The sequence below is a fragment of the Mustelus asterias genome, unplaced genomic scaffold (genome assembly GCF_964213995.1).
Source record: "Mustelus asterias unplaced genomic scaffold, sMusAst1.hap1.1 HAP1_SCAFFOLD_884, whole genome shotgun sequence".
Taxonomy (NCBI): Eukaryota; Metazoa; Chordata; class Chondrichthyes; order Carcharhiniformes; family Triakidae; genus Mustelus; species Mustelus asterias.
In genome coordinates this window covers 29,215-54,431 of record NW_027590830.1, presented here as the reverse complement: position 1 = coordinate 54,431, position 25,217 = coordinate 29,215, and the positions used below count along the sequence as shown (strand labels likewise).

Sequence of the window (25,217 nt, the reverse complement as noted above, 5' to 3'; positions counted from 1 at the left end):
GATGAAGTGGTAGAGCCGAGTGACCCCAGGATGGCACAGGTCATTATGGAGGGCGTTCAAGCGGTCCTCCTGCATAGTAGCGCATGTTCCGCGCGAGAGGGCATCCGAGGGCTCATTGAGTTTCCCTGGACGATACATAATATCGTAATTATAGGTGGAGAGCTCAATTCTCCACCGCAAGATCTTGTCATTCTTGATCTTGCCCCTCTGCGTGTTATTGAACATAAACGCCACGGACCGCTGGTCCGTGATCAGGGTGAACCGCTTCCCCGCCAGATAATGGCGCCAGTGTCTGACGGCCTCCACAATGGCCTGGGCCTCCTTTTCCACCGCTGAATGCCGAATTTCGGGACCTTGAAGGGTGCGGGAAAAAAACGCGACGGGCCTGCCTGCCTGGTTTAGTGTGGCGGCCAGGGCGAAATCAGATGCATCACTTTCCACCTGAAAAGGGATGGATTCGTCCACCGCGTGCATCGTGGCTTTCGCAATGTCGCGTTTCAAAGCCTTGAACGCCAATTGGGCCTCTGGCGTGAGTGGAAAAGTCGTGGACTTAATAAGCGGACGGGCTTTGTCCGCGTAGTTGGGGACCCACTGCGCATAATAGGAGAAGAAGCCGAGGTATCTCCTCAGTGCTTTTGCGCTAGCGGGCAAGGAAAGTTCAGCAAGGGGGCGCATACGGTCGGGATCAGGGCCAATGACCCCATTTTCCACTACGTATCCCAGGATGGCTAACCGGCGCGTACGGAATACACACTTCTCCCTGTTATAGGTCAGATTCAGGCGAGATGCAGTGCGCAAAAAGTTCTGGAGATTTGTGTCATGGTCCTGCTGATCACGGCCGCAGATGGTGACATTATCCAGGTACGGGAAGGTAGCCCGCAGCCCGTTCTGGTCCACCATTCGGTCCATAGCATGCTGGAAGACCGAGACCCCATTGGTGACACCAAATGGAACCCTAAGAAACTGATACAGACGACCATCCGCCTCAAAAGCCGTGTAATGTCGGTCCTCTGGGCGGATGGGGAGTTGGTGGTAGGCGGACTTAAGGTCTATGGTGGAGAACACCCGGTACTGCGCAATCTGATTGACCATATCAGATATGCGCGGGAGAGGATACGCATCCAGCTGCGTATATCGATTAATGGTCTGACTGTAATCAATGACCATCCGGGGTTTGTTCCCGCTCTTAACCACCACGACCTGTGCTCTCCACGGACTAACGCTGGGCTGTATGATCCCTTCTTTGAGGAGCCGCTGAACCTCAGATCTGATGAAGATCCGATCTTCAGCGCTGTAACGCCTACTTTTAGTAGCGATGGGCTTGCAGCCTGGTACCAGATTCTTAAATAAAGAGGGTGTGGTGATCTTTAATGTGGAAAGATTGCATGCGGGGCGCTTTGGACAATTTGGAGGCTGCAGCTGGTCCCCTACTGTCAGCGAAGGGAGTGGCCCACCGTACTGTAGGATCACACTCTTCATGTGGGCCATAAAGTTTAGTCCGAGGAGAATTGGTGCGCAAAGATGCGGCAACACAAGGAGCCTGTATCGCTCGTAAATTGTGCCCTGCACTTTCAGAGTTACCACACAACGTCCTTGGATCGGTACAGATCGGGACCGTGATGCCATAGAAATTGTCTGTTTGGCAGGTAGAACCTGGAGTCCACACCTCTTTACAGTGTCAGGGTGAATAAAGCTCTCAGTGCTCCCACTGTCAAACAGACAATAAACTGTACGACCATTTACCTTAATGTTCATCATTGAACAGTCAAGCCTGTGGTGCTTAGCCTGGTTCAAGGTGATCGACGCCACCGTTGGCCCTTGGACGTCACTGCAGGCAGCTGAGGTAGATGCTGAGGACCCCTGCTGGTCGCTCCAGGTCGTCGTCGACCAAGATGGCCGCCCCCATGAATCGCACATGGTTGAGGGCGCCAAGTGTAGCGACTCCTGGTGGTCATCTCCCTCCGACTCCGCCGACCACAATGGCGTCGTCCTGGACTCGCACGTGGATGGACCTCGTGGGTACTTCGACGTCGATGGTGATGATCCCCGTTTTGGAGGGTCACAGGCTGCACTGCCGTTCTTGGGCTTCGATCTGCAGACTTTCGCGTAGTGCCCCTTTTTACCGCATTGATTACAGACCACTGCTTTAGCAGGACACTTTTGCCGTGGATGCTTGGCTCCTCCGCAGAAGTAGCACCGCGGGCCGCCTGGGGCTGCCGCCGTCGTCGGGTCTATATGGGAGCACGCCATAATACTGCACTTCGAGCCCGTGGGGCGAGGAGGGATTTGTGACTGCTCCTGCCACGTTGTCTCCACGTGGTCCTCCGGATACAGGACCAAGCTCTTCGAAGCCGCCTCAAGCATTTCAGCCATCTCCATAGCTAGAGTCAGGTTGAGATTCCCCTTCTCCAACAGCTTGAGACGGATGTACGAAGACCCTACCCCTGCCACAAACGCATCTCGGGCGAGGTCGTACATGTACTGCTCAGCCGACACAGCTTTGCAGTCGCAGCCCCTGGCAAGCTGCAAGAGCTCATTGGCGTAATCCTCCATGGTTTCGCCCGACTGCCGACGTCGTGTAGCGAGGAGGTAACGAGCATGGATCTCGTTGGGAGGTCTCGTGTAGCGCTTTTTTAAAAGCTCGAGGGCCCTCGGGTAAGTGGTGGCCGCACGGATCGCGAGGTAGACAGTGTCGCTTACCCTCGCATGGAGGACCTGGAGTCTGTCGTCATCTGTGATGACCGCTGCAGAGGCTGCCAGGTAGTCCTCGAAACACTTCAGCCAGTGGTCGAAGGTGTTAGAGGTGCCGACCGCATGTGGATCCAGTGTCAGACGCTCTGGCTTTAGTATTTGTTCCATACTCTCCTTTCCGTCGAGAGCTTAGTGTTAGACAATAAAATTGATGCACGTCAATCGAGCACAAGACACAAGGCTTCGGTAACTGAAGGCTTTTATTGTCTAACAATGGAACTATTAGAACACAAGTACACCACTCCAGACTGAAGGGGTCCCGCCCGAGCAGGGGGTCTTATACCTCTCCCAGGAGGCGGGGCCCGACTGGGATGTGCCACAACAGCAACAACCACAGGTGTATTAATCCCACAGTGTAAACACCCTAGCCCAACAACAACATTAGAACAATCCCACAGTGTGAACACCCTAGCCCAACAACAACATTAGAACAACCCCACAGTGGTAACCAACGATGGTTCACCACAGGCATACTCCCGTGTTTCATTTTCAAGGTGCGATCACTCAATGCAGGCCATTTCCTCCTCCTCATCCAATGTCAGACCTGAACAGCTGGAATTCGCAAAGGGGTCTCTAACCCAGTCGAATTTTTCTGTAGACAACGATGGGAAGTAATGATCAATCTTTTCTACCAGTGTTGCAAGATGTTCCTCTATGAGGCCGTACAATTCATTGCTCGTTTTAAAACTTTTTACCTGTGGGAACATTTCGAGGTTATGTTGCATCGCTCTTCCGAGCCAGAGCTGAAGCTTTTTTTTGAATGCAGTTAGTTTGTCTGTAGTTGTGAGGATATTGTCATCGCGGCCTTGCATACTGGCATTGAGCACATTCAACCGGGAAAAGATATCGGCCAAATATGCCAGCTTTGCACACCAGTCATTGTCATCCAGTTGGTGGTACAATGGGTTCCCTTCTTGTTCCAAAAATTCTCTTAATTCGTTCTTCAGTTCCAACACCCGATTTAAAACTTTTCCGCAGGACATCGAGCGAGCCTCCGAGTGCAGAATTAGGCATTGATGTTTTGATTCCATGTCTTTGCAGAGTTGAGCAAATAACCGCACCTTTAGTGGTTTTGCTTTGATGAAGTTCACAATGCGCACAGTCTGATCTAGAACTGACTTCAAATCAGCTACAAGGGTCTTGGTGATTAATGCCTCTCTGTGTAAAAAACAGTGAGTTGATATTACATCTGGATTTTTCTGTTTGATGAGTGCCGCCAAGCCTCTCACATTCCTTATCATACATGGCGCTCCATCCGTACAAATTCCAATACAAGAATCCCATGAAATCTCAACTTTTTCCAAATACTCAGACAAGGTTTGGAAAATATCTTGTCCTCTGGTATGTTTTTCAAGTTCCTTGCAAAATAGAAACTGTGTGATTATTTCATCACTGTGAATGAATCTGATATAGGCAAGCAACTGTGCTTTTCCACTAATGTCCGTCGATTCATCAATTTGAATGGCAAATTTAGAATCCTTCATAGGAGGGGCTGATTGCAGTGTGTGGGGGGGAGGAGATGATTACTTTGTGTGGGGGAGGAGCTGATTACTGTGTGTGGGGAGGGGCTGATTACTGTGTGTGGGGGAAGGGCCGATTACTGTGTGTGGGGGAGGGGGCTGATTTCTCAATATTAGCTGACATATCAACTATTCTTCTGCGAATTGTATTATCAGACAAAGGAATTTCCATAACTTCTCACTCAGCATCATCACCAGCAAAGTTTTCACAATCAAGCTGCAGGCAGGCTTAATCAATTTTTCAGCTATTGTATGTGGTTTTGTCTGTTGAGCAATCAATTCAGCCACTTGGTAAGATACAATCTGCATCTTATCTGAGACTATCATTCGTTTTTCAAAATATGATCGTTGGCATTTCTGCTTTTCCAAAACCTTCCAAAATATTGAACATCCTTGTTTGCCAGATTTCCATGTTTTGACAACAGATGTCTTTTCATCTTGCTTGGGACCATATTGGAATTGGAAAACTTCTCACCACAGATCAAACACAAAGGCTAAGGTACGTTTTCATCTCCAGTCCATGTGAAACCGAGACTCAGATGGCTATCCATATATTGTCGACAAACTTTCTTTTTTGGAGGTTTGCTTGGGCCTGCTACTGGTGTAGAATTAAATGACTCTTCTTCAGCACTCTGTTCGAACGGCGATTCTGGATCACAACGTGGACTCGGATCATCCTCAGCATCACTTGATGCTCTTGCTCTCACTTTGGAAAAATATCTATCCATGTTTAAATGTTTCTTTGATTGTCCTTGAATCTTCCCGCCACACTTGCCATCCTCTCTCGCCGGACCAGTGTGGCATGCCGCACCCTTTGGGAACCACTGACCTAGATTTTCCAGTGTCCACATAGTTGGAGACTGGACATACCGGGGAGGATGCGCTCTGGGTCCCCTCAGAACTCCCAATGTAACAACTCCATGGGAATTGCCTAGGAAGTTGCAACTTCCAATGGGTAATCCTCCGATTCTCCAGGACCCTCTGAAAATGCCTCCAGTTCTCAGTTAGAGTTGGAGACGTTAGATGGTTCCAACTTACTTACCTGGATAATTATCCAGGAAATTTTAGACAAAAGAAATGTCCAACTCTAGGATAACTACAGCTGTGGCCTTCGCCCCTCATCCCCCTGCATCCAATCAACTCCCCTCCAACTCCCATCGACCTGCACTTGGACTCCCCTGAACCTCCAACCCTCCATGACTGTCCGACTCTCCTTGACCTTCTGACCCCTCAAACATCCAACACCTCCTTGACCCTCTGACCTCCCTAATCCTCTGACCCCCCTCAACCTCCAACCTCCCACCCAACCCTCTGACTCACTGACCCTCCGACACCCACAACCCTCCAATTCTCCGATTGCTCTTGATCCTTTGACCACCAACCCTCTAACCCCACTCACCTTCTTAATCCCCCACCATGATCTGATCCAACTTCACTGCCCTACCCAATTTACCAGCCTATCATCCTGCCACCCTACTCAATTTAGCACCTCACCCACCTACTCGCCTGCCACCTACGACTGTGCCACCCTACCTAGCTGGCACCCTACCCATCCTACCAACCTACCTGCCCTACCCACCTACCTACTTACCTCATTGGCACTCATTCACTAACACACTGCAAAGCTATTTAAATTTGCCCAAGCTTTTCAGATTATTGGTAAAGGAAGGTGTTCCAGAATATGACAGCCAATGCCTTAAAAGAGGGTTTGGCTTGGCCTCCGTCAATGGTCTTATGCCAGGAGGAAGGACTCCAAGAACAGATAGGCCCATATTCCTGAACAGGCCTGGTTCGGAAGTCCAGGCAGGAAATGTGGAGCTCTGATGCTGTGTAAGAAAAATAGGAGTGGGTCGGAATTTTCCTGTCCCGCCCGCCGTGGGAATGGTAGCAGGCGGGAGGTGGATAATGCAAGGGTCCGTTGACCTCGGGTGGGATTCTCCGGTTTGGGGAAGAGCACGGCTGGAAAATCCCGCCCTTGAGTGGCATTCCAAAGATGATTGCCACTCTTCGGAAGACTCAACCATGATATATAATTCATTGCACAGATTTTTGATGATAAAATCCAGAGCAAAATAAATTATCAATGCGATGGCCGGGAATCAAACCCAGGTCAACTGCTTGGAAGGCAGCAATGCTCACCACTATACCACCACCGCCCTATAATTCATTGCACAACATGAAACGGGCGGCACGGTAGCACAGTGGTTAGCACTGCTGCTTCACAGCTCCAGAGACCCGGGTTCGATTCCCGGCTTGGGTCACTGTCTGTGTGGAGTTTGCACATTCTCCTTGTGTCTGCGTGGGTTTGCTCCGGTTTCCTCCCACAGTCCAAAGATGTGCGGGTTAGGTTGATTGGCCATGCTAAAATTGCCCTTAATGTCCTGAGATGTGTAGGTTAGAGGGATTAGTGGGTAAAATATGTAGGGATGTGGGGGTAGGGCCTAGGTGGGATTGTGGTCGGTGCAGAATCGATGGGCCGAATGGCCTCTTTCTGTACTGTAGGGATTCTATGATAACTAGCTCAGCAAAAGTGAACAGAATGTACAGCACTGACCTTTCCAATAGAAAATTATCAGTGTGGCGCCATCTATTGGTTAATTCTGTTACATTTAAAACATGCACATGGATTTAAATTGTGGAAAAAGCTGCTACACAATAAATGCTAATAACGCTATCCTGTCTGTCTGGATTTGGCCACAATTTTTGCCCTAATTGCTGATTACCAGTTTGAACTTGTCTAAAAAAAATAGAATACGCAAGTTCTCAGATGCGGCACTGGACAAGTTGATGGGGGAAAGTCCAGAATTAGACTGATGTCCTATATCCGCAGGGGGAAAGAAAATACCTCGTCTACCTTGTCCTCCTATCCCTCTCCCCTGCAGGAACTGCTGATGCTCTGTCTGACCATTCCTCACGTGGGCCACCAGGACCCTAGTAAGAGGTCGGAAAACAATCACTGTCTTTCCGCTGGCTACTTCTATAAGGTGCTATCTTATATACAGCAGCAGAGAACTGATTCCTTTTATGTGAAAATGTTCCAAAATAAATGTTCTGAGAGTGTTGCTGAAGTCTTGATAAAAATCCCAAAATGTCTCCTGGTGTGTTGGGTGCTCTCCACAGCTCCAGCAACAATGACCATGAAATGGTGAGCACCTCTTTAAGTCGTGCTTGAAATGGAAATCAACACCATGGGGGGAATTTTACCATTTTGAGTCTAAGTGCCGGATCTGGGTGTCAAATAGATCCGCGCCTGGAATCCTCTTTCCAGCGCGCCCATATGCGTTTTGCCGGCTCCGGTCCAATCTGCGCTGTGGGCGGGGCTTAGCGCTGGCGGACCGATCGGAGCTCTGAACTACGCATGCACAGTTCAAAAAAAATCTGACAGCGCGCGCCCGGGCGCGAAAAAAAAAGCAGAAAGCGGAGAGAGCGGCTCTCTGATGTTCATCCTCTGGTCGGGGGGGTGGGGGGGGGGGGGGGTGGGGGGGTGGGGGGTGGGGGTGGGGGGGGTGGGGGGGGGGTGGTGGGAGGGGAGGGGGTGTGACCGATCATCCCCTGGGTGCGGGGGGGAGGGGAGGGGGTGTGACTAATCATCCCCGGGGGGGTGGGGGGGGGCAGGAGGAGAGGGGGTGTGACGTATCATCCCCTGGGGGGGAGGAGAGGGGGTGTGACGTCTCATTCCCTCGGGGGGGAGGCGTGGAGAGGGGGTGTGATGTCCCATCCTCTGGTCGGGGGGGGGGGTCGGCTGCGTGTCTGCGGCCGATCCCTCCTGGCACCATCACTGGTACACTGCCAGCCACAGATTACTCTTCCCTGCAGGTGTGAGAGAGCGGGAGAGATGGCTGTGGCTGGTAGTGTACCAGTGATGGTGCCAGGAGGGATCAGCCGCAGATAGGCAGTGAAACCCCCCCGACCAGAGGATGATACGTCACACCCCCTCTCCACTCCCCTCCCCCCTCCCCCCCCCCAGGGGATGAGACGTCACACCCCTTCCCCTCCCAGCGCCCCCCCACCGTGGATGAGACATCAACCCCCCCTCCTCCTCCACCCCCCCTCCCGCCCCGACCAGAGGGTGACCTGGGTCAGGGAGCCGTTGCAGTCTCTGACCCCGCTCTTCGGAGGCTGCAGCGGCGACTTCAGACTTTTATTTTGCAGGTCGGTTACAGCGCGGACGCGGATCGGGCCAGAAGACAGTAAAGTGGGATTTGGCGGTAGGGTTGGGCGCGCGGTTCATTAAGTCGATTTAAATGCATGCAAATGCATTTAAATCGTCGGGCTGCCCGATTCGGACCCGTGCCCGAATCAGGTGTTGGTAAAGCTGCGATCTGCTCGGATTCGGGTGCAGATCGCGTTAAAGGCCCGACGCCCAGCTTTACCGCGATTTCTCGCCCGTTTTGGTAAAATCAGGCCCAATGTTTATCCCAAAACAGCTGGCTGGTTAGGGAAGGGCTTTAGTTAATATATTGGTCACAAAATGGGATGCACCTTCTTTAATGAGCGCTAGCAGGCACTTTAAGGGGAAATTAGCTGTTTACAAAGTTGTAGGCGGGCGTTCCTAGTGCTTGCTTCAGTTCATTTACAAAGATGGCATCTTGCATTAAACACGGGCCAAGCTGGAGTTTCAGCTCAAGATTCCACCTTGACCACCGTTTTACCTCTTTAGTATCTACAGTGCCATGAATATATGGACAATGTCCTTTTTTGAAACTCCCTGGCAGTTGAAGACGGAAGGTCACATGACAACTCAACCCTTTGTCTGTTTTAAGTATGTTTTCTCAGCAAAACTGACGACAAGCAGCCCCTCCTGCCTGGCTCTGTTTCCAACCCACCTGGTAAACTTCAAGCCCTGTTTGTTTACTGTGATCATCCAGGGACATCCTACTGCAGACAAAGCATTTGTAAAAAAATCCAGCCCAGCACTTTCGATGAACAACCAACTTAGTCATCTTTATCTTTAAATCGGGAACATCGAGACCATCGCATTCAGCCTGAACTCGGCCGAGTCACCAAACTACAGACTGTATATTCTTCTACAAAATCAGAAAATGCTGGAAAATCTCAGCAGGTCTGACAGTATCTGTGGAGACGGAATAGAGCCAACGTTTCGAGTCAGGATGATCCTTGGGGACTTGTCAGCCTTTAGTCCCATTAGTTTACCTAGTACTTTGCCTCTAATGATAATTGATTTAAGTTCCTCCTTCTTTTGGGATGTTTTTGGTGTCTTTTACCATGCCAACCTAGAATTAATGCTGGAGGCCATGGTGGGGAGGAGGGAAATCTTCTTCTGAAAGGGGTGGCAGAAAGAGGCCAAAATGTCTTGGAGCAGGGGCATCTCCCTGTTCAGTGTCATCTCCCTCTACCTCCAATTCCTCCTCCTCTCCCATCTCCTGCTCCTCCCCTGATGAAATCTCTTCAGGATTCCACCACTCTCAGGGTTCTTACAACATCTTTAGAGATCAATAACTACTAAAGTGAAATTTGAACTTCCAGTAAACAGCTGGAAGAATGGCACATCAAAATTTCATGGTTTAAAACTGATACTGTAACAAAATACACTATTGACTAAACAGAATTTACTTTCCATAGGCAATTTATATTTTAAGCTACAGAAAAGAGATTCCCATTTTAACTTCTAACACAACCAAAAATCTCTTGCTATGGTTGTAGATTACTGTTCCTTAAATGGACACTTCATCCTCCAGGAACCAGTCTAAAATTATTCTCAGCTCCTGATGGCATGCATTCTTTTTACTTTCCCAGCCAGATAGCTTCTAATCTCAAAACTGCCTCTCACAGTGAGGATTATGCTTTAGATGCCTCACTCTGCTTCCAAGCTTGGTGAATCTTCTAGCCACCTTGAAATCTGCACAAACTCAGTCCTCAACCTGAGTGGGAAACTCCCACCCATGTTCTGCATGGTGACCAAAAGAGTCAGCATTTTCTCTGTCTAAGGTGCAGGTCTGGGTGCTTTTGTGTCTTGCCCTCCACCTCACAGATGGTTGCAGAGCTCACAAGGTGAAACTGCAAACCCCGCCTTCTGTGATATACATGGATTTATAGGGAAGCCTGTAACCTGATCTTAAATGAAATTCTTCTACTGCCTTTGCATGGCAATGGGAAATACATTAGTTTTGTATCTAAGTAGAAATGCTAATGACCTATTCTTGATATCAAATTTCTTTCATCATAAAGTAAATGGATAGTTTACAGAACAATTGTTTATAACCCAATACTTTAAGACCTTTCTTGGATTTTGGGAGACTCAGGTTGGAATTTTACCAGCCCGTCTGCCACAGGAATCAGAACGGACAAGAGGCAGACAACGGAAAGGTCCATTGACTTTGGGTGGGCTTTTATGGTTTCGGGACAAGTGAGGCCATAAAATCCCACCCTCAGGGTCGAGGCATAGTAGGTGAGATTCTCCCCAAAAAATTCGAAGTGTCGAATTCATGTAAAAACTGGAGTAAATCCCGCTGGTTTTTCCAGCGGGATTTTCAAAATGAATCTCCATGCACTGCAGAATGTACGAGTGTGAATCTCATTAAAAACCAGTGGGCGGGGCTATCCCCACTGGAGAGGTCGGCAGCGTAGCGCTGAGCAGGCCACTGCGCATGTGCCGATCTGTCATTGCCGAGATCAGTGCATGCTCAGTAGCCCCGCAGTGCCGGCCTCCTAATCGCTAGCCAGCTCGTTCGCTGGCCGGCCCCGCAACCCTGCATCACTGCCCATGTGACCCTCCCAACCCCCGGTTGGGCTCCTGGACGTATCCGGGCCAGCACTGAGCCCCCTTCCCCCACCGCCCTGGGGCTGGTTCAATCCCACCCCCCCACCCCTCCCCCCGGCAGTCACAATCTCCCAATCCCGCCCCCCCCCGCCGCAGCCCAAATACCCCCACAGCCCTGATCCCCCCCCCCACCTGGCAGGCCGACCCCCCCTCCCACTCCGATATCCAGCTCCGATCGCTCTCTCCCTCTGTCACCACAAAGTGGCAGCAGGACTGGGAGAAAAGCAGTGCAACAGGCTATGAGAATCGCCCCCAGTATATCTCTGTGGGATTTCTGAAACTGCGGACATTGTTTCCAGGCATAAGTATCTTGCACATTTTGCTCAATAAACTAACCTGTGTTTTCCTTTGATCTCTAGCAATTAAACCATGCAGGCGGTTGTCAGAACAAGTCACATGACCCCTTTCGTTTACCCTAAATTTAAAGACACTGTCCCAAAATATAATAGTTTTATAAACCTTATCACTTTAACAAGGTCCAAGCCTCTCTAAAGGACCATGTTATGGAGAGTACAGCAGACCACCAGAATGTCAGAGACTCCTGCAGAAAGGCATTGGAAAATACCATCCAACCAGTCCAGACACTGGAATTGCACCAAGAAGCCCAGTGACCTGATCAGTGGTAATTTTACTTGGTGAGTGCGTTGCAATGGTCATATTACCTCTATGCCTCTCTCTAGGAGTCCCTTAGAGAGGTGAATAGCCTTGCCCTCAAAGATCTGCACTGTAAGGATCCTATGGAAAGTTGGCTAGGATCTGCAAGTGCCCCAAGATGTAACTGCCGTGGATGTTCCCCAGGAAACAGGCACACACCTGAAGATACACATTGCAAAATCACAGACATTGAGGGAGTGGTATCCCTTGTGGTTCATGAATGGTGCCACATGCCACCACAAGGAGCAGAGTGCCATGTGGGTGCAATTAAATACACCCTGAACCAGGGGCATGCCTGTTAGGTTGGCAATTCCCATGACCCTGGAGTCCTGGCTTGCCTAGTCCTAATCCAAGTTGATGTACAAGTGGGCACTAGCAATTAGCGTGGATCCGTTACCTCCCTTATGCATTTGTGTGCGTCTGACTGGGAAATGCCGCACAGGTTACCCATGCTGCCCTGAAACAAGCCATTGGCATAGAAGTTCAGAGTGGCAGTAACTTTAAGTGTCACCGGCAATGGGTGATCTCCCAGTCCCGGTGATGCCAGCTCTTGCATACCCTGGCAAAAGTCATCTACCTTCAGATGCAGTCTTCTCTGGCATCTGGGGGTAGGATGTTCGACATCGAAAGACCCTTTGGCGGTAGTTTCTCCTGTGAGGCTCCACCATTCGTGGTTCTGCTCTCAGAACAGCAATGGACCCAGCCTCCCCGTCTCCTGGATGACGTTGTTCCTGCCCGTGTCCAGTGGCAGTCACTGTTGCTAGTCGATTGCCATTATTAGAAACCCATGGGGAGAATGTGCAAACTCCACACAGACAGTGTTCCGAGGCCAGAATCGAACCCGGGTCCCTGGCAGCAATGCCACCATGCTGCCACGTTCTTATGCACAAATTAATAAAAGCAATATTAGTAACATATTCATAACAGAATACTGCTATAACAGGATGGAACAATGCTTAAAGAAGTTAGTTTTAACACATCCACTTCAGTCTAACATTGATAGTTGGAAAATAACCTGATTGAAAGTTGAAAGACTCTAAAGGAAAACTTTTTTATTGTTCTGTAGTTTTAAGTTTGTGCTACAAGTCTGAGCTGTTTGATTGCAGGCCAGTAAAAGGGAGGAGTTTCTATTAAAAGCAGCCTCATCGTCATTGGTTAGATATGCTACCAACTGACACTGAGGGAATAAATGAATCTGGACTCTCTTCCTGATCTGGGAGTTGATCTCACCAGCTTTAAGCATCAACATCGCTGTGATTTAATCCGACTGACTTTTATATACATTTCCAAAAGGTGTAGGGATTATTTTTGATTTGAGTGATCTGATCCACAGTGATGGCTACAATAATGAGCCCATACACATGGACAGAGGGTTTGGACTCTCCCACTGGGGAAGGAAAGCCCAGGGCTGGGCTCACAGTTCACGAATCTTCAGGCAGAAACAAAGCTGAGCCACGAATCCGGAGACCCATGAATGCCTTCATGGTCTGGGCTAAGGATGAGAGGAAACAACTAGCAATCCAAAACCCTGATTTACACAATGCAGAGCTCAGCAAAATGCTGGGTAAGTATACATAAAAAGCAGATGTTAAATATAAATTTTAATCATGATTAAAAGTGTCCATTAGATTTGAGAGAGAGGCAGAGAGAGGAATTCTTACATTTTAACATCTACAGAATGTGTTTTTCAGTTTTGAGTTGTAAGTTTGTTATCATAAATACAAGACAACTATCTGAAACATTTGAAGATGAATTAAATAGCAGTTTTGTCACAGGATCGATCCTTACTTGTCTATTGGTTTCTAAAAGGAAAGTGCCACCAAATAGTATTTACTACATTAAGGTAGGCACAAATGATTATGACGAGGCAAAAAGGTGAAAAAAATTCTCTTTGATAATTAAAATTTCATTACCCACTGTGGGGTTTAAGTACATGACATAAAAATTATGGAGCTCTAATTAATTTTGTTTTTTTTAAAAATCAGGTACTTTGACATTTTTTGTAAGGACCATTTTTCATTTCAGCCTTATGAAAGAAAGATTTTATACAACCAAAATGCGTAGGTGTTTTAGAAACGGAATATGTTAAAATGCATCAACAATCTGCTGAATTTTGCTGGCTTCAGGACGGAATAATTGACCAGGAAAATTTGCCAGTGTTTAGTTTGCTTAGCAGAAGGTAAATAGGGTTTTTAAATGCAGATTACTTTTATATCCAGCTGTTTCAAGAAAGTATATTTGTTCCTTTCCTTAAACCTGAATCAAAACAGGAAAGCACTTGAACAATATTTTTAATATGTAGTAAACATATGCAATCAGTACACACTATTGAAGTGTCCTGCTGTATTTGATTGAGAGCCATGTTCAGCTTGTTGGAGATGACACCCACTTTCTTCCCAGAACCAAGTACTGCACTCACACTGATGTTGAAGTGTTTCAATTGATTAGCCAGCGGTATTTGGATCGCCTCAATCTAATGTGCTCAAACTAAAAATAATCTTTAGATACTATTTTCTAAATCTATAGCTGATATGGCACTTGCAGTGTATCCAATGATTAACTTTAATTTTAGGTTCATATGGCATTGGCTTACACCAACGATATTGTCTGACGCTGTCAAACAAAATCTAGATAATTTCAACTGGACTTTCCAAGAAATAAATAACCAAGAAAATGTTTTTTAAAATGAAATAGTTATGGAATGGCCTTCCTCCAAAAGAGTTCTAAAATAGGGCAAGTCCCTAACAGAAGCAGGATTGGACAGCAAAGAGGACCGTGGCTTAATCTTAAAAATCTAGCAATGAGAACGGCAACCCCCCTACTCTTTTTGAATGACCCAGTGATATGAATCAATTAGAAACAAGTTATTCCAGATGAAGTGTTTTCTTGATAATGATTTCACCAGTCCAATTTCCAGGAGAAAATCTGTATTTTGTACTTCTGCCTCCAACAATGTGGGTGATTTAGTTTTGTTTGTTCCATTTCTTTCTGGGTTTTTTTCCCGAGGTTCTCACTCTTTTTAGATGTTAGAGGAGATCGATGAGGATACTGTCAGGAATGGGAAATTTTAGCAATGAAGAAAGATTGAAAAGGTTACTTGTTTTCTTTGGAACAGAGGAGGCTTAGATGAGATTTAGTTGTGGTGTCGGAAATTATGAGGGGCCTAGACAGAATGGATAAGAAGGATCTATTTTCCTTGGCAGAGAGGTCAATAATCAGGGAGCCTAGATTTAAAGTAATTGCTAGAAGGATTAAGGGGTTTGAGAATTATTTTTTACCCTGAGAATAGTGGGGATCTAGAACTCTATCGCAGCAATACCTCTCATTACACTTAAAAAGCATTTAGATGTGCACTTGAAGAGCTATAATCTACAAGTCTATGTACCAAGAGATGGAAAGTGGGATTAGGCTGGATAGCTCTGTTTTGGCTGGCATTGCCATGATGGCTGTTTCATCTCCTGTGCCATGAATTTCTATGAGGATAGTCTCACCCACTATCTGGTATTTCACCCAAGCAGTCATTCTTCATGAATGCCGCTGGTGTGATTATCAGTAGGCTATTCAACCCCGATGTGCATCACAGTAGACAGAAATCTTGCCCTCAGCAAAGTCCATACTAAAGCATATTTTTGCAGGAGTAATTTAATGATCAGGTGTAGGAAAGCTAACTCACAGATAGTGAGCCTGATTGCGGTGTGTCTATTCATTGATGACCGTGGCTGAAATCAGCACAAATTATTGACTTTGCCTGTACTGGCGCTCTGCAAATTATTTTAATCAGCTCTATAATGAAGAAAACATCTAATCAGGAGCAGAACATTATTAGAATGAGCACTTTTTCTTACATTCAAATGGAAACCACAATATTTCAATGTTAGTGCTCAACTTCGAAGTACACCAAGCTTATTCTTGAACAGATTACTTTCTCCCAATAATTCCTCCGTTCAAAGCACAAAGTGGCAATCAGCAATGTAGATATTTTGGATCATGTTACAGTTTCCTGTTTTGATTTAAGTGGACAAATACATTAACAGTTCTATATTGTCACATACAAATAGCTCCCTCTTAATATAACTATAAATGTTAAATTCTACAAACAGATTTTAGTATTGAAAAATGGACAGAGAAGTATGCAAAATGTATTGTTTCAGGAAAGTATATTTGCTACAGCAAAAAAGAAAAACACAGGAAGGAGGATAGTTGGGGATGAAACTGGAAGGAAACATCCAGACATTGCAGTGTTGTCCCATTATCTTGTGGGAGAATAGCTTGACTAAACCCCAGAATACACATACTGCAAAGAAAATTTGCAGCAAAAGAGACGAGGTTGCTTCAGAAAAGTTAAAGTTGTTAAAATCAATGACTGTTCAGTGACATACGGGGATGGGATTGGCACTAAATTCACCTCTTTTTCTGGACGTTTACAATCCCTCAGTAGATGAATTAATTTCCTTTTCAATGCTACCATAAAAATAAAAGAAAATCATAAGACAACGTGAGCAATTTAACAAGCCCTAGGAAAGCTTTGAGCTCCAAAACTATACTGCGCAATTTCACAAAATGAATCAAAACGATAGATGAGATACCTGTTCTATTTTAAAAGAACAATGTGCCTCTCTCTGCTGCATTCATAAAAGGAGATTTTGGAATGTGGTAAAATGATATACCAGTGTCAGTATCCCTTACAATCAACCAATTTCTCTCTTCCTTGTATCGAAGGTATCAGCTCAGCCCTTCAAAGGTTATTTGCTGACAATATTGCCCAACTGCTCTGGATATAACATGTAAAACATTTTTTGCTAATTCCAAGAGAAATGTTGATCTTATATATATTAAGCACATAATTTGAATCCCCTTCAGTACAGTAGTGTGATTCAGAAGCTCCACTCTTGATGGCACCAGCTTGGGTTTAGAAAATATAGTAGTGTTTTCCTTCCTGTCTTGCAATCTGATTGCACTAAAAAGTATATTAGTAGAAAATGTAGCCCCAAGTGTCATCGTGTATAAAACTGATTGTGTGACTCGGGTGGTTTTGTTTCATTTAAGCCTGACTTTGCTGTTGTGTGCAGAATGGAGTTACTGGACTTTCTTGGGATATAGCTGGAACATCTACATGGTCACATTTAACTGGAACAAGTTAATAGTGCTTTGTTGATCAGTCAGCAGGGAAGCAGAAACAACCCAATGGCAGCTGAAAGATTTCCAGCAAGCTTATTCTGGAAACAAAAATTAAAAATAAAGAACTGCAGATGTTGGAAATCTGAAAAAACAGTAGAAAATATGCTAGAAACAATCTTCAGAATTCAGCATCCATGGAAAAGGCAAATGAGTTCATAGTTGGTGAGTTAATGCTTTTGGGAGTGGACTCTTCATCAATTCAGGGTCCACATCCTGAAACTTTAATTCATTTACTCTGTAGATATTGACTGATCGATTACTCCCAACATTTTTTGCTTTTGTGTAACCTATTCTGCAATTGTTAGTTATGTGAGACCCAGGCTTTGGTAACAGGGGAGTTAGACCAGTATAAAATTAGTTTAAAAAGGCGAAACTCAGTGCTAATTCAATTGCCTCTGTCCTGTTCAAGTTGAAATGTGGGATCTCAATCAGGGCAGTGCTCGATGCTGTTAGGGAACATTGCACCCCCCAACCCCCACCTCCAACTCACACCCATTGGGCTAGTCGGCCACAACTTGGCCATCAAGTGGAGTTGCCACTCCACAATGACAGTCTGGCAGCTTTGGCTGTTTTAATGTTTAAAATTTTCTTTAGAGTGCGCCTCAATCATGAGGATGGTGGGGCTGCGGATGCTGGATGATCTTCAACTGGCCCACCAGCCTGAGGAACCCACTCGGCATCCATAATTGGATGGTGAGCATGCACTTTACCCAATAATTGTCCTGCTGGTCAAAGGTTGGGTCACATTTCAGGTACTGACACAATGTGAGGTCGGGTCCCAGAAATTCCACTTCTATAACAAAAAAACAGCAGTTAAGTCAGTTAAGGGTAGAGACTTTTAGGAAATTTTGCCATCTGTAAGATTGTTCTTTTGATTGTGCAAACTATCAGCTGAAGTCACTTTAAAGTCTAAAGTCACTAGGGGCGGTACGGTGGCACAGTAGTTAACACTGCTGCCTCACAGCGCCAGGGACCCAGGTCTGATTCCTGCCTTGGGTCACTGTCTGTGCAGAGTCTGCACGTTCTCCTTGTGTCTGCGTGGGTTTCCTCCAGGTGCTCCAGTTTCCTCTCACAGTCCAAAAATGTGCAGGTTAAGTGGATTGGCCATGCTAAATTGTCCCTTAATGTAAGGGGCACTAGCTAGGGTAAATGCATGGGGTTATGGGGATAGGGCCTGGGTGGGATTGTGGTCGGTGCAGACTCGATGGGCCAAATGGCCTCCTTCTGCATTGTAGGATTCTATGAAATCAGGTCAGGAGTGCCAACAGGATTCAGGCTGCCAATGATCAAGTTTTTAACAATAAATATTAGTTAAGGTAGTACAGGCAAATTTTCAGCTTCTGTTGAAGATTTATTTTTGGTTTGCTGAGTGTGTTATTGAAAATTCTACACAGGTAGAAATTTTATTTGTCCTATATGCAGTGGACATTTTCTCCCAATTTAGACACAGCCCATTTAACAATGTCCATAAAGTTTTGTAACATGTTTGCATGAGCTTAAGGACTAAGTATGTGCAGTTTAACTGGCTAAAATTATAACATATATGAGCACAAAGCATAGGTAAGCTACCTGTCCATTTAAGATCACTATCTATATTTATTATGCACTTTTAATGTAGACTGCATCCCAAGGGACTTTCTATAGGCACAAGTATGGAAATAAGTGAATAAAAAGATAAGAGAGGGAAGAGGTTTCATAGGTGGCTGAAGAGTTTGGACTGGACTTACATCCTCAGAGCAGGTAGCAGGAGTTTGGGAAAATCGCCAGCTTGGCCTGCCTACCTCAAGGGAAAGCATCCCCGAGAAAGGTAGGAGGGAGGTGGCTTCAGTCAGGGTAGCCAACCAGTGATAGAGTTCACAGGCAGCCACAGGGGCTGTGGGTGCAGAGGCGAGTAGTTTAAAAGGCTCACCTTGGTGCTGTGAAATGTCATCATGGGAAAGCCCTCTAGCCCTCAACCCGCACACCAGTTCATACTACACACACTCCTCATGCCCCGTTCATGCCACTTCATGCCCCCTCCCCACCCCCTATGACCCTTCATACATCCCATAGCGTTTGGGTGTTTCAACAGACTGATGGAATTATGAACATGCAGCCAAGCCTTTATTATGTATTCATGGCTGAGTCCTCCAAAATCACTAACCTGTTGAAACACCTGAGTCCTAAGGTAAATATTGCTTGATTTACAGGTCTGGCTCTCTGCTCTATGCTGATAATTTCACAAAGTTTATTTACACAAGATGAAGAAGTTTCAACTGGTTGCAATTTCTGCTATTGCTACTTTAAAGGGGCTGGACAATTCACACTGTTAATGGGCTCTTGTAAAAATTAGTTTTTTTTTAGAGAGTGGAAAGTTATCAATAAATTACTTTTTTAAAACACATCCTACTGTCACCATAGCATTCATTGCTTCTATACAATATATTGTGAGTGAATGGACATGTAAGTGTCGTAGCTTGGCATGGGAGGCATGAGGGGCCTTAAGGATTGTTTCAGGGGGCATACCTTGGCACAGAAGCATGCGGGGCCACATTCCCGCCAGCATCTTGTGGCTCTCTGACTATGGTCTTTATACACAATTGTACGCATTACAGATCTTAGAAGTCTTCCTGTCACACTTTGAACCTGAGAAAAGTAAGCCTTTAGGTACCATGTGCCTTCCAGTATCTCACCATTTGGCCATTCATCCTAGGCAGTTATTTGCAGCAGACTATTCTTCCATTGTGTGATTTACTGCTGAACTCAAAAGTCTTCTACTGATAGCTACATAGGCTGACTATCTGATAGCCTACGTGGCTTTCAGAGGAAGACTGTTTTGTCACTGGACAGTAATCAGACGTAGAGAGTTGATTTTTTTCTTCCTACCCCATAAGTGCTGTGACTCACGATCACTAGCTGAGATCAACTTGTTCAGCAACGATCAAGAGTCAGAATGAATTTTATGACAGGGTTGCATCAAAGACCATGGGGGTGGGTGGGGAGCATATCTTGGCACAGAGAGCATGAGGAGCAAGGGGTAGGTGGGAGGCAGGGTGTGGCATGAGGGGCATGAGGTGGATCTTTTGAATTTATCTTTCAGAAGACTAGATCATGCCTATCCCCGCACTGGAGTCAGCTGGGTCAACTCCCAACAGGCTTGTGACTTGGACCAGCACTCTGAAAATGGGAAACCCCAGGATTGGAGTCGGCAATCCTGAAATTGGGACCTGTCCGCCATTTTTAAAGTCATCCCGACTTTATGAAAATACAGCCCTGTTGTCACTAATGGTGGGATGAAAGGAAGGCTTTGTGTAGAAAGGTAAGTCAGTGAGTCACAAGATGCCTGGGGGAATGTAAAACTGCAGGAGACTGTATAGATAGAATGAGGGAAGGAAATGGATAAGTTTGAAGATGAGATTTAAACCAGATATTTTGCTGAACTACATTAGCTGCCCAGCTACTTTAGAAAAGGTAATGAAAGACAATTTTGCTTCACTCCTCTTTCGAATGAGACAGTTTCAGTGAGTTTCCCATTTAACATATATAAATATTAGACTTTGGATACCCGTCCCTGTTAAAATATATTTTGCCAGGTGTTCCAACAGAAAACTTCATGAAAGCAGCATGAGCCTCTGTGGTCAGAAGTTTCATGAAAATTGCCTATTTTGCATGACTACCCTGTATTCTGAATGGAATCATGATCACTAACTGAGATCAACTTGTTCAGCACAAGAGTCAGAGTGACTTGTTGACTCAGTATCACACTTGTCAGTACATCCACACATCAGGTCATTTGGAGAGTTCTCCATTGAAATCTGCAGTGAGAGCAAAAGAGACTTGTATTGGTTGATGCAGCACACGCACAATGACCTTCATTTAGGCAGTAAATGTTTTGAATAACAGGCAGTAGAACATAAAATGATTGAAAAAACAATAATAAATTGAGGCTTGGAATTTTATGGTAACAACATCTTGGGTTTTGTTTACTTAAATAGATGAAAAAATAAATAAAATTAATAGACATTCTGGCAATTTTGGTAAGTGAATAAGATAAGTTTAGAAGTAAATAGGAACCAATAAGAATACAAATTGTAGATAGAAGTAACGATTTGAACTGCAAAGACACATCCTGGATGGAGTTTAAATGAAGTTTAAATCTCTTTCAAATGTCAACAGAACTGAAAAGTTGTGAACTGATGTTTACTGAAGTATTTGTTTTATGAAACATTTTATAACTACAGGAATTAAAAATTAACTTTATGCTGTTGTAATGAAGCCATGGCTATTGTTAATAATTCTTACCTCTATGGAGACAAGATAAAGAAGTTAATTGAATTAAATTTTGTTAATGCCAAAATCATGCTTCCCCATGTATTAAATTATTTTTTTCAATTCTAAGCCCAATTGACAATGCAGACAAGGTTCTAAATTAAAGCGAGCCAACAAGTACCTGGCATTTGCTTAGTTCTGCTCTCTCCTCTCTCATGATGTGGAGATGCCGGCGTTGGACTGGGGTAAACACAGTAAGAAGTTTAACAACACCAGGTTAAAGTCCAACAGGTTTATTCTGTTCACGTGAACAGAATTCCCACTCACCTGAAGAAGGAGTTTAAGGCACCGAAAGCTGTGGCTTTTGCTACCAAATAAACCTGTTGGACTTTAACCTGGTGTTGTTAAACTTCTTACTGTGTCTCTCCTCTCTCAGTCAGATTAGCCTTCATTTGTTTGGGGAAAAGTGGCCATGAACCCGGATTCTCAGTACAATGAAACATCTATGCCAGCACAATGTCTTGCTCATCTGAGTTTAACCTCATTTTATTCAATACAATTAAGTTGACTATTAGCGAGGTTTTAATTTTTTTAAAATCTTAGCACGAAGAAAAAAAATGTGTACTATTTCAAACATTTTGAAAAACAATAAATATTTTGGCCTATAAAAATATTCATAATCGAACAAGTGAAACTATAAAGGAATGATGTTTAACTATAAGCTGTAAATGAATATGTTGTTGTCACTTCTGATTGAAATCACGGATATATTTTAGGTAAATCATGGAAGGCGCTCACTCCTTCCCAGAAGAGGCCTTTTGTGGAAGAAGCGGAAAGATTGCGAGTCCAGCATATGCAGGATCATCCTAATTACAAATACAGACCTCGGAGGAAAAAACAGATCAAACGTCTCTGCAAACGTGTAGACCCCAGCTTCCTGCTCAACAACTTCCCCCACGACCAGCCTCCTGTCCACGGTGGAAGGCTGTGTAGGGGACCTCTGGAGGAAGAAGAGGATAAAGGCTTTCCACCAGCCTCAAGACTTCCTGCAATCAGCAGATTCAGGGAAACACAGACAACAAACAACAGCTTCGACAACTACGGGCTGCCCACTCCCGAGATGTCCCCTTTAGATGTGATTGATGCTGATCACAGTTTCTTCCCACCTCAGTGTACAGAAGATTCACCTTCTCAGATGAACGGAGTAATGTATCGCTCTGACTACAGTCAAAGCCCCATCCGATGTGGACATCTCAGTCAGATTTCAATCCCCCAGAGTAGATCTACCACGATGCACCCAACATCTAGCCATCCTCCTCCACCTTATTATAACCGGATCCAGCATTCAGCCTTCCAGTCCATGAACTCCAGCACGTCTGTCCACCTTTCTCCCCCTCGTGACCACCATCATCTAGATAACCTGGAACATATCAGCCAGGCTGAGCTTTTAGGAGAAGTGGACCGCAATGAATTTGATCAGTATTTGAACACCTCTAGTCAGCTAAATCAAGCTGGGATGGTAATTAATTTACATCTACCTGACATTGGTTCATCAGGAGACACAAGTTCAGAGAGGAGCCTTATATCTGTGTTAGCAGATGCTACTGCGGCATATTACAATAGCTACAGTAGCTCCTAGACCAAACAAATAGACTTGAACTTTTCTGAGTAACAACAGTATTATTCACAAAGATCTCTGGACATTGAAATATCCTCAGGATAGCAAAATGTTGTAATAATTTTCATTATGAAGGACCACCAAGATATTTATGTAAATAAATTCTTCTAACACTTTCAAAATCAAAAAGCTACTTGACTCTGTCCACTTCTTTTCCTTGGCTGTTTTTAGTTTTTGTACCTTTTGTATTTTTGTAAATAGTTTAAGACGTATTTAATTCCAGTGGCTTTTTAAAAATTGTTGGCTTGTAAGCCTTTACGTATAGTCCCTGATGAATCCATAAATATCGGCCACGTTGCCTGTCATTATCTTGTGATTGTTTTATTGCATCCAAAGCAAACTGGAGTTTGCCTAATTAAAAACAATAGTGTGTCAATGTTTCTCTATAAGTCAGTCTCAGGGGTTGCACATTTCAAAGTCATAGAGTCCCACAATGTCATTAGTTACTAATATCATTAATAATGGAAAAAAATAGTCATTGCCCTGTTTACATTTTTTAAAAAAGGAGTTTAAGAAAGAATGTAACTGGCCTGTCACTAAATGAAATGCTGATTCATAGGATTAGCTTTTCATAAAAGCTTTAAATTTTTCCCTTTATTGTTGAACCCAAGCTTGATGGCCTTAAAAATTAAAAATAAAATTTGTTCCTTTTAAATATAGCTGATGATTTTAGATATGCAAGGTGCATTTAGATTTAATAGGGGGAAAAAAACTCACACTGATGTAACATTCTATTACTAACATCTCAATGAAATCCGGAGGTCACACTCGAGAGCTTTTAATTGCCTGAAAGAAATGTTGTATACTGAGAGAATACAAACTTTTTGTATGGCCTAGATAATAAAAGATAATTGCTGAACAAAGTCTGCAAGGCTTTGATAGAATTTATTTGCCTCTGGTTACTCAGAAAATGTACTACTGTGTATATGCTGTAGGGGAGGGGCAGACTATCTTTTGGAAATATTTGAAAACTAGACATAGCCTTATGCACTTTATTAATGGTTTTGTTAGTCAAAGTTATATTGGGCTTATTAAGAATGTTTTAGAGTTCTTGAAACATACAATTAAAATGAAATGCTTTTAGGAGACTGCTGGACTGAAATCGTCACAACATTTAGATCCTATTTTATTACAACAGCGACGATACTTCAAGAGTAATTCACTGGTTGTAATGTACGTGGAGACGTCCAGTGGTCATGAAAAGCATCATATGAATGCAAGTTTATTTTCTTATTTCTTGAACGATTATCAGTGCTCAATTATTCATTTAGCAAGCGAGCCTTCTTCAAATTCATTCTTGTAATTGATTCATGTCGGTAGAAAAACCTTGCATTGATATGTCAATTGATCATCAGTAATTTTCTTCTTAAATCACACCGTGGTTAACTTGCCACAAATATTGTTTCCTACTTAACGAAAAACATATTTAAAACAAAATGTTAAATATGTACAATTTATATTAGTGCTGAAATTTATTCATATCTTGTTTGAGATGTCCTAACTTTTGGTATATATTCCTAAACATGTATAGTACTTTTCCCTGTTCCAGTTTGATGATTCAACTCATTTTAAAAAGTGTTTGATGAAATGTATGAGTTAAAACTGACATTTCTGGCAGTTCCACAACTGGATTGTAATTGCTGACGAAGCTACTAATAATATAGAAATTCAGAAAATTATCTCTTGCTTAGCTAGTATAGATTTGTCAATATTGCAATTTAAAGTCTGTTTACAGAGCCAGATTGTACTGAAATCTGTTTAACTGATTTTAGAATAAAAAGGAATGCAATCAACTAACCGTGGTCACTGTCTGTTTTCCTGAGTTTGGGAATTTGATTCTGAAACTGACGGATATGGACAGAGCTCTGCTTCCTGCCTGATAACATAGCTTCTACTCTGCATTGCCTCTCCATCAGGATGTTTGTAGTTATTTTACTGCAATCATCAGACTGAGGAATGAACACTTGGTGATGTCAATCTGGAGAAAAAAACTTACTGATTAACATCATCTGGGACCAGTGACCCCAGCAGAAGATTAAGAAAGGATTTTTTTTGCTACCAATTTAAGTATTAACGGAACTGCATATTTATGATTCATAAGGCTCATAAATGGTGAAGGAACAAATACTGATGACATTCTAAGGATATTGCACACTGTAGTACAATGACTTATTGATAAATTTGCATGGGTTATAAAAATATTTTTCTCACCAAGTATCATAAAATTGAGGTTCAAGATGAACTCCTTAGTATGATGAAATCACAAGCTTATTCCAAATTAGTTTTAAGTGTAAGCAATTCAATAAGGTACAAAAATACCATGAAGTTCAAAAAAATATTTAGGTCAAGATTTTAACTCATTCAAATCCCACCCAGTTATCAGAGTTAAATTTGGGTGAAGAATCAG

At 44.2% G+C, this 25,217-nt stretch overlaps 1 protein-coding gene and 1 non-coding gene across 2 annotated transcripts; one reads left to right on the top strand and one right to left on the bottom strand.

Moving 5' to 3' along the window:
• Positions 1-6,355: 6,355 nt before the first annotated feature.
• trnag-ucc (transfer RNA glycine (anticodon UCC)) lies at positions 6,356-6,427 on the bottom strand. The gene has a single exon. It is a non-coding gene; the product is annotated as a tRNA-Gly (tRNA).
• Positions 6,428-12,903: 6,476 nt separating this feature from the next.
• On the top strand, positions 12,904-24,601 carry LOC144487570 (transcription factor Sox-7-like). The gene is made up of 2 exons (XM_078205654.1): positions 12,904-13,270; positions 21,909-24,601. Exons 1-2 carry the CDS (start codon positions 13,042-13,044, stop codon positions 22,769-22,771), a joined length of 1,092 nt encoding a protein of 363 aa, XP_078061780.1. The 5' UTR covers positions 12,904-13,041; the 3' UTR covers positions 22,772-24,601.
• The last annotated feature ends 616 nt before the right edge of the window (positions 24,602-25,217 follow it).

What these genes read in the sequence shown, in the direction of transcription:
- LOC144487570 (XM_078205654.1), top strand. Translation starts at nt 13,042, where the DNA reads ATGGCTACAATAATGAGCCCATACACATGGACAGAGGGTTTGGACTCT. An exon ending in AGAGCTCAGCAAAATGCTGG is followed by an intron (nt 13,271 to 21,908) that starts GTAAGTATACAT and finishes GATATATTTTAG; the next exon opens with GTAAATCATGGAAGGCGCTC.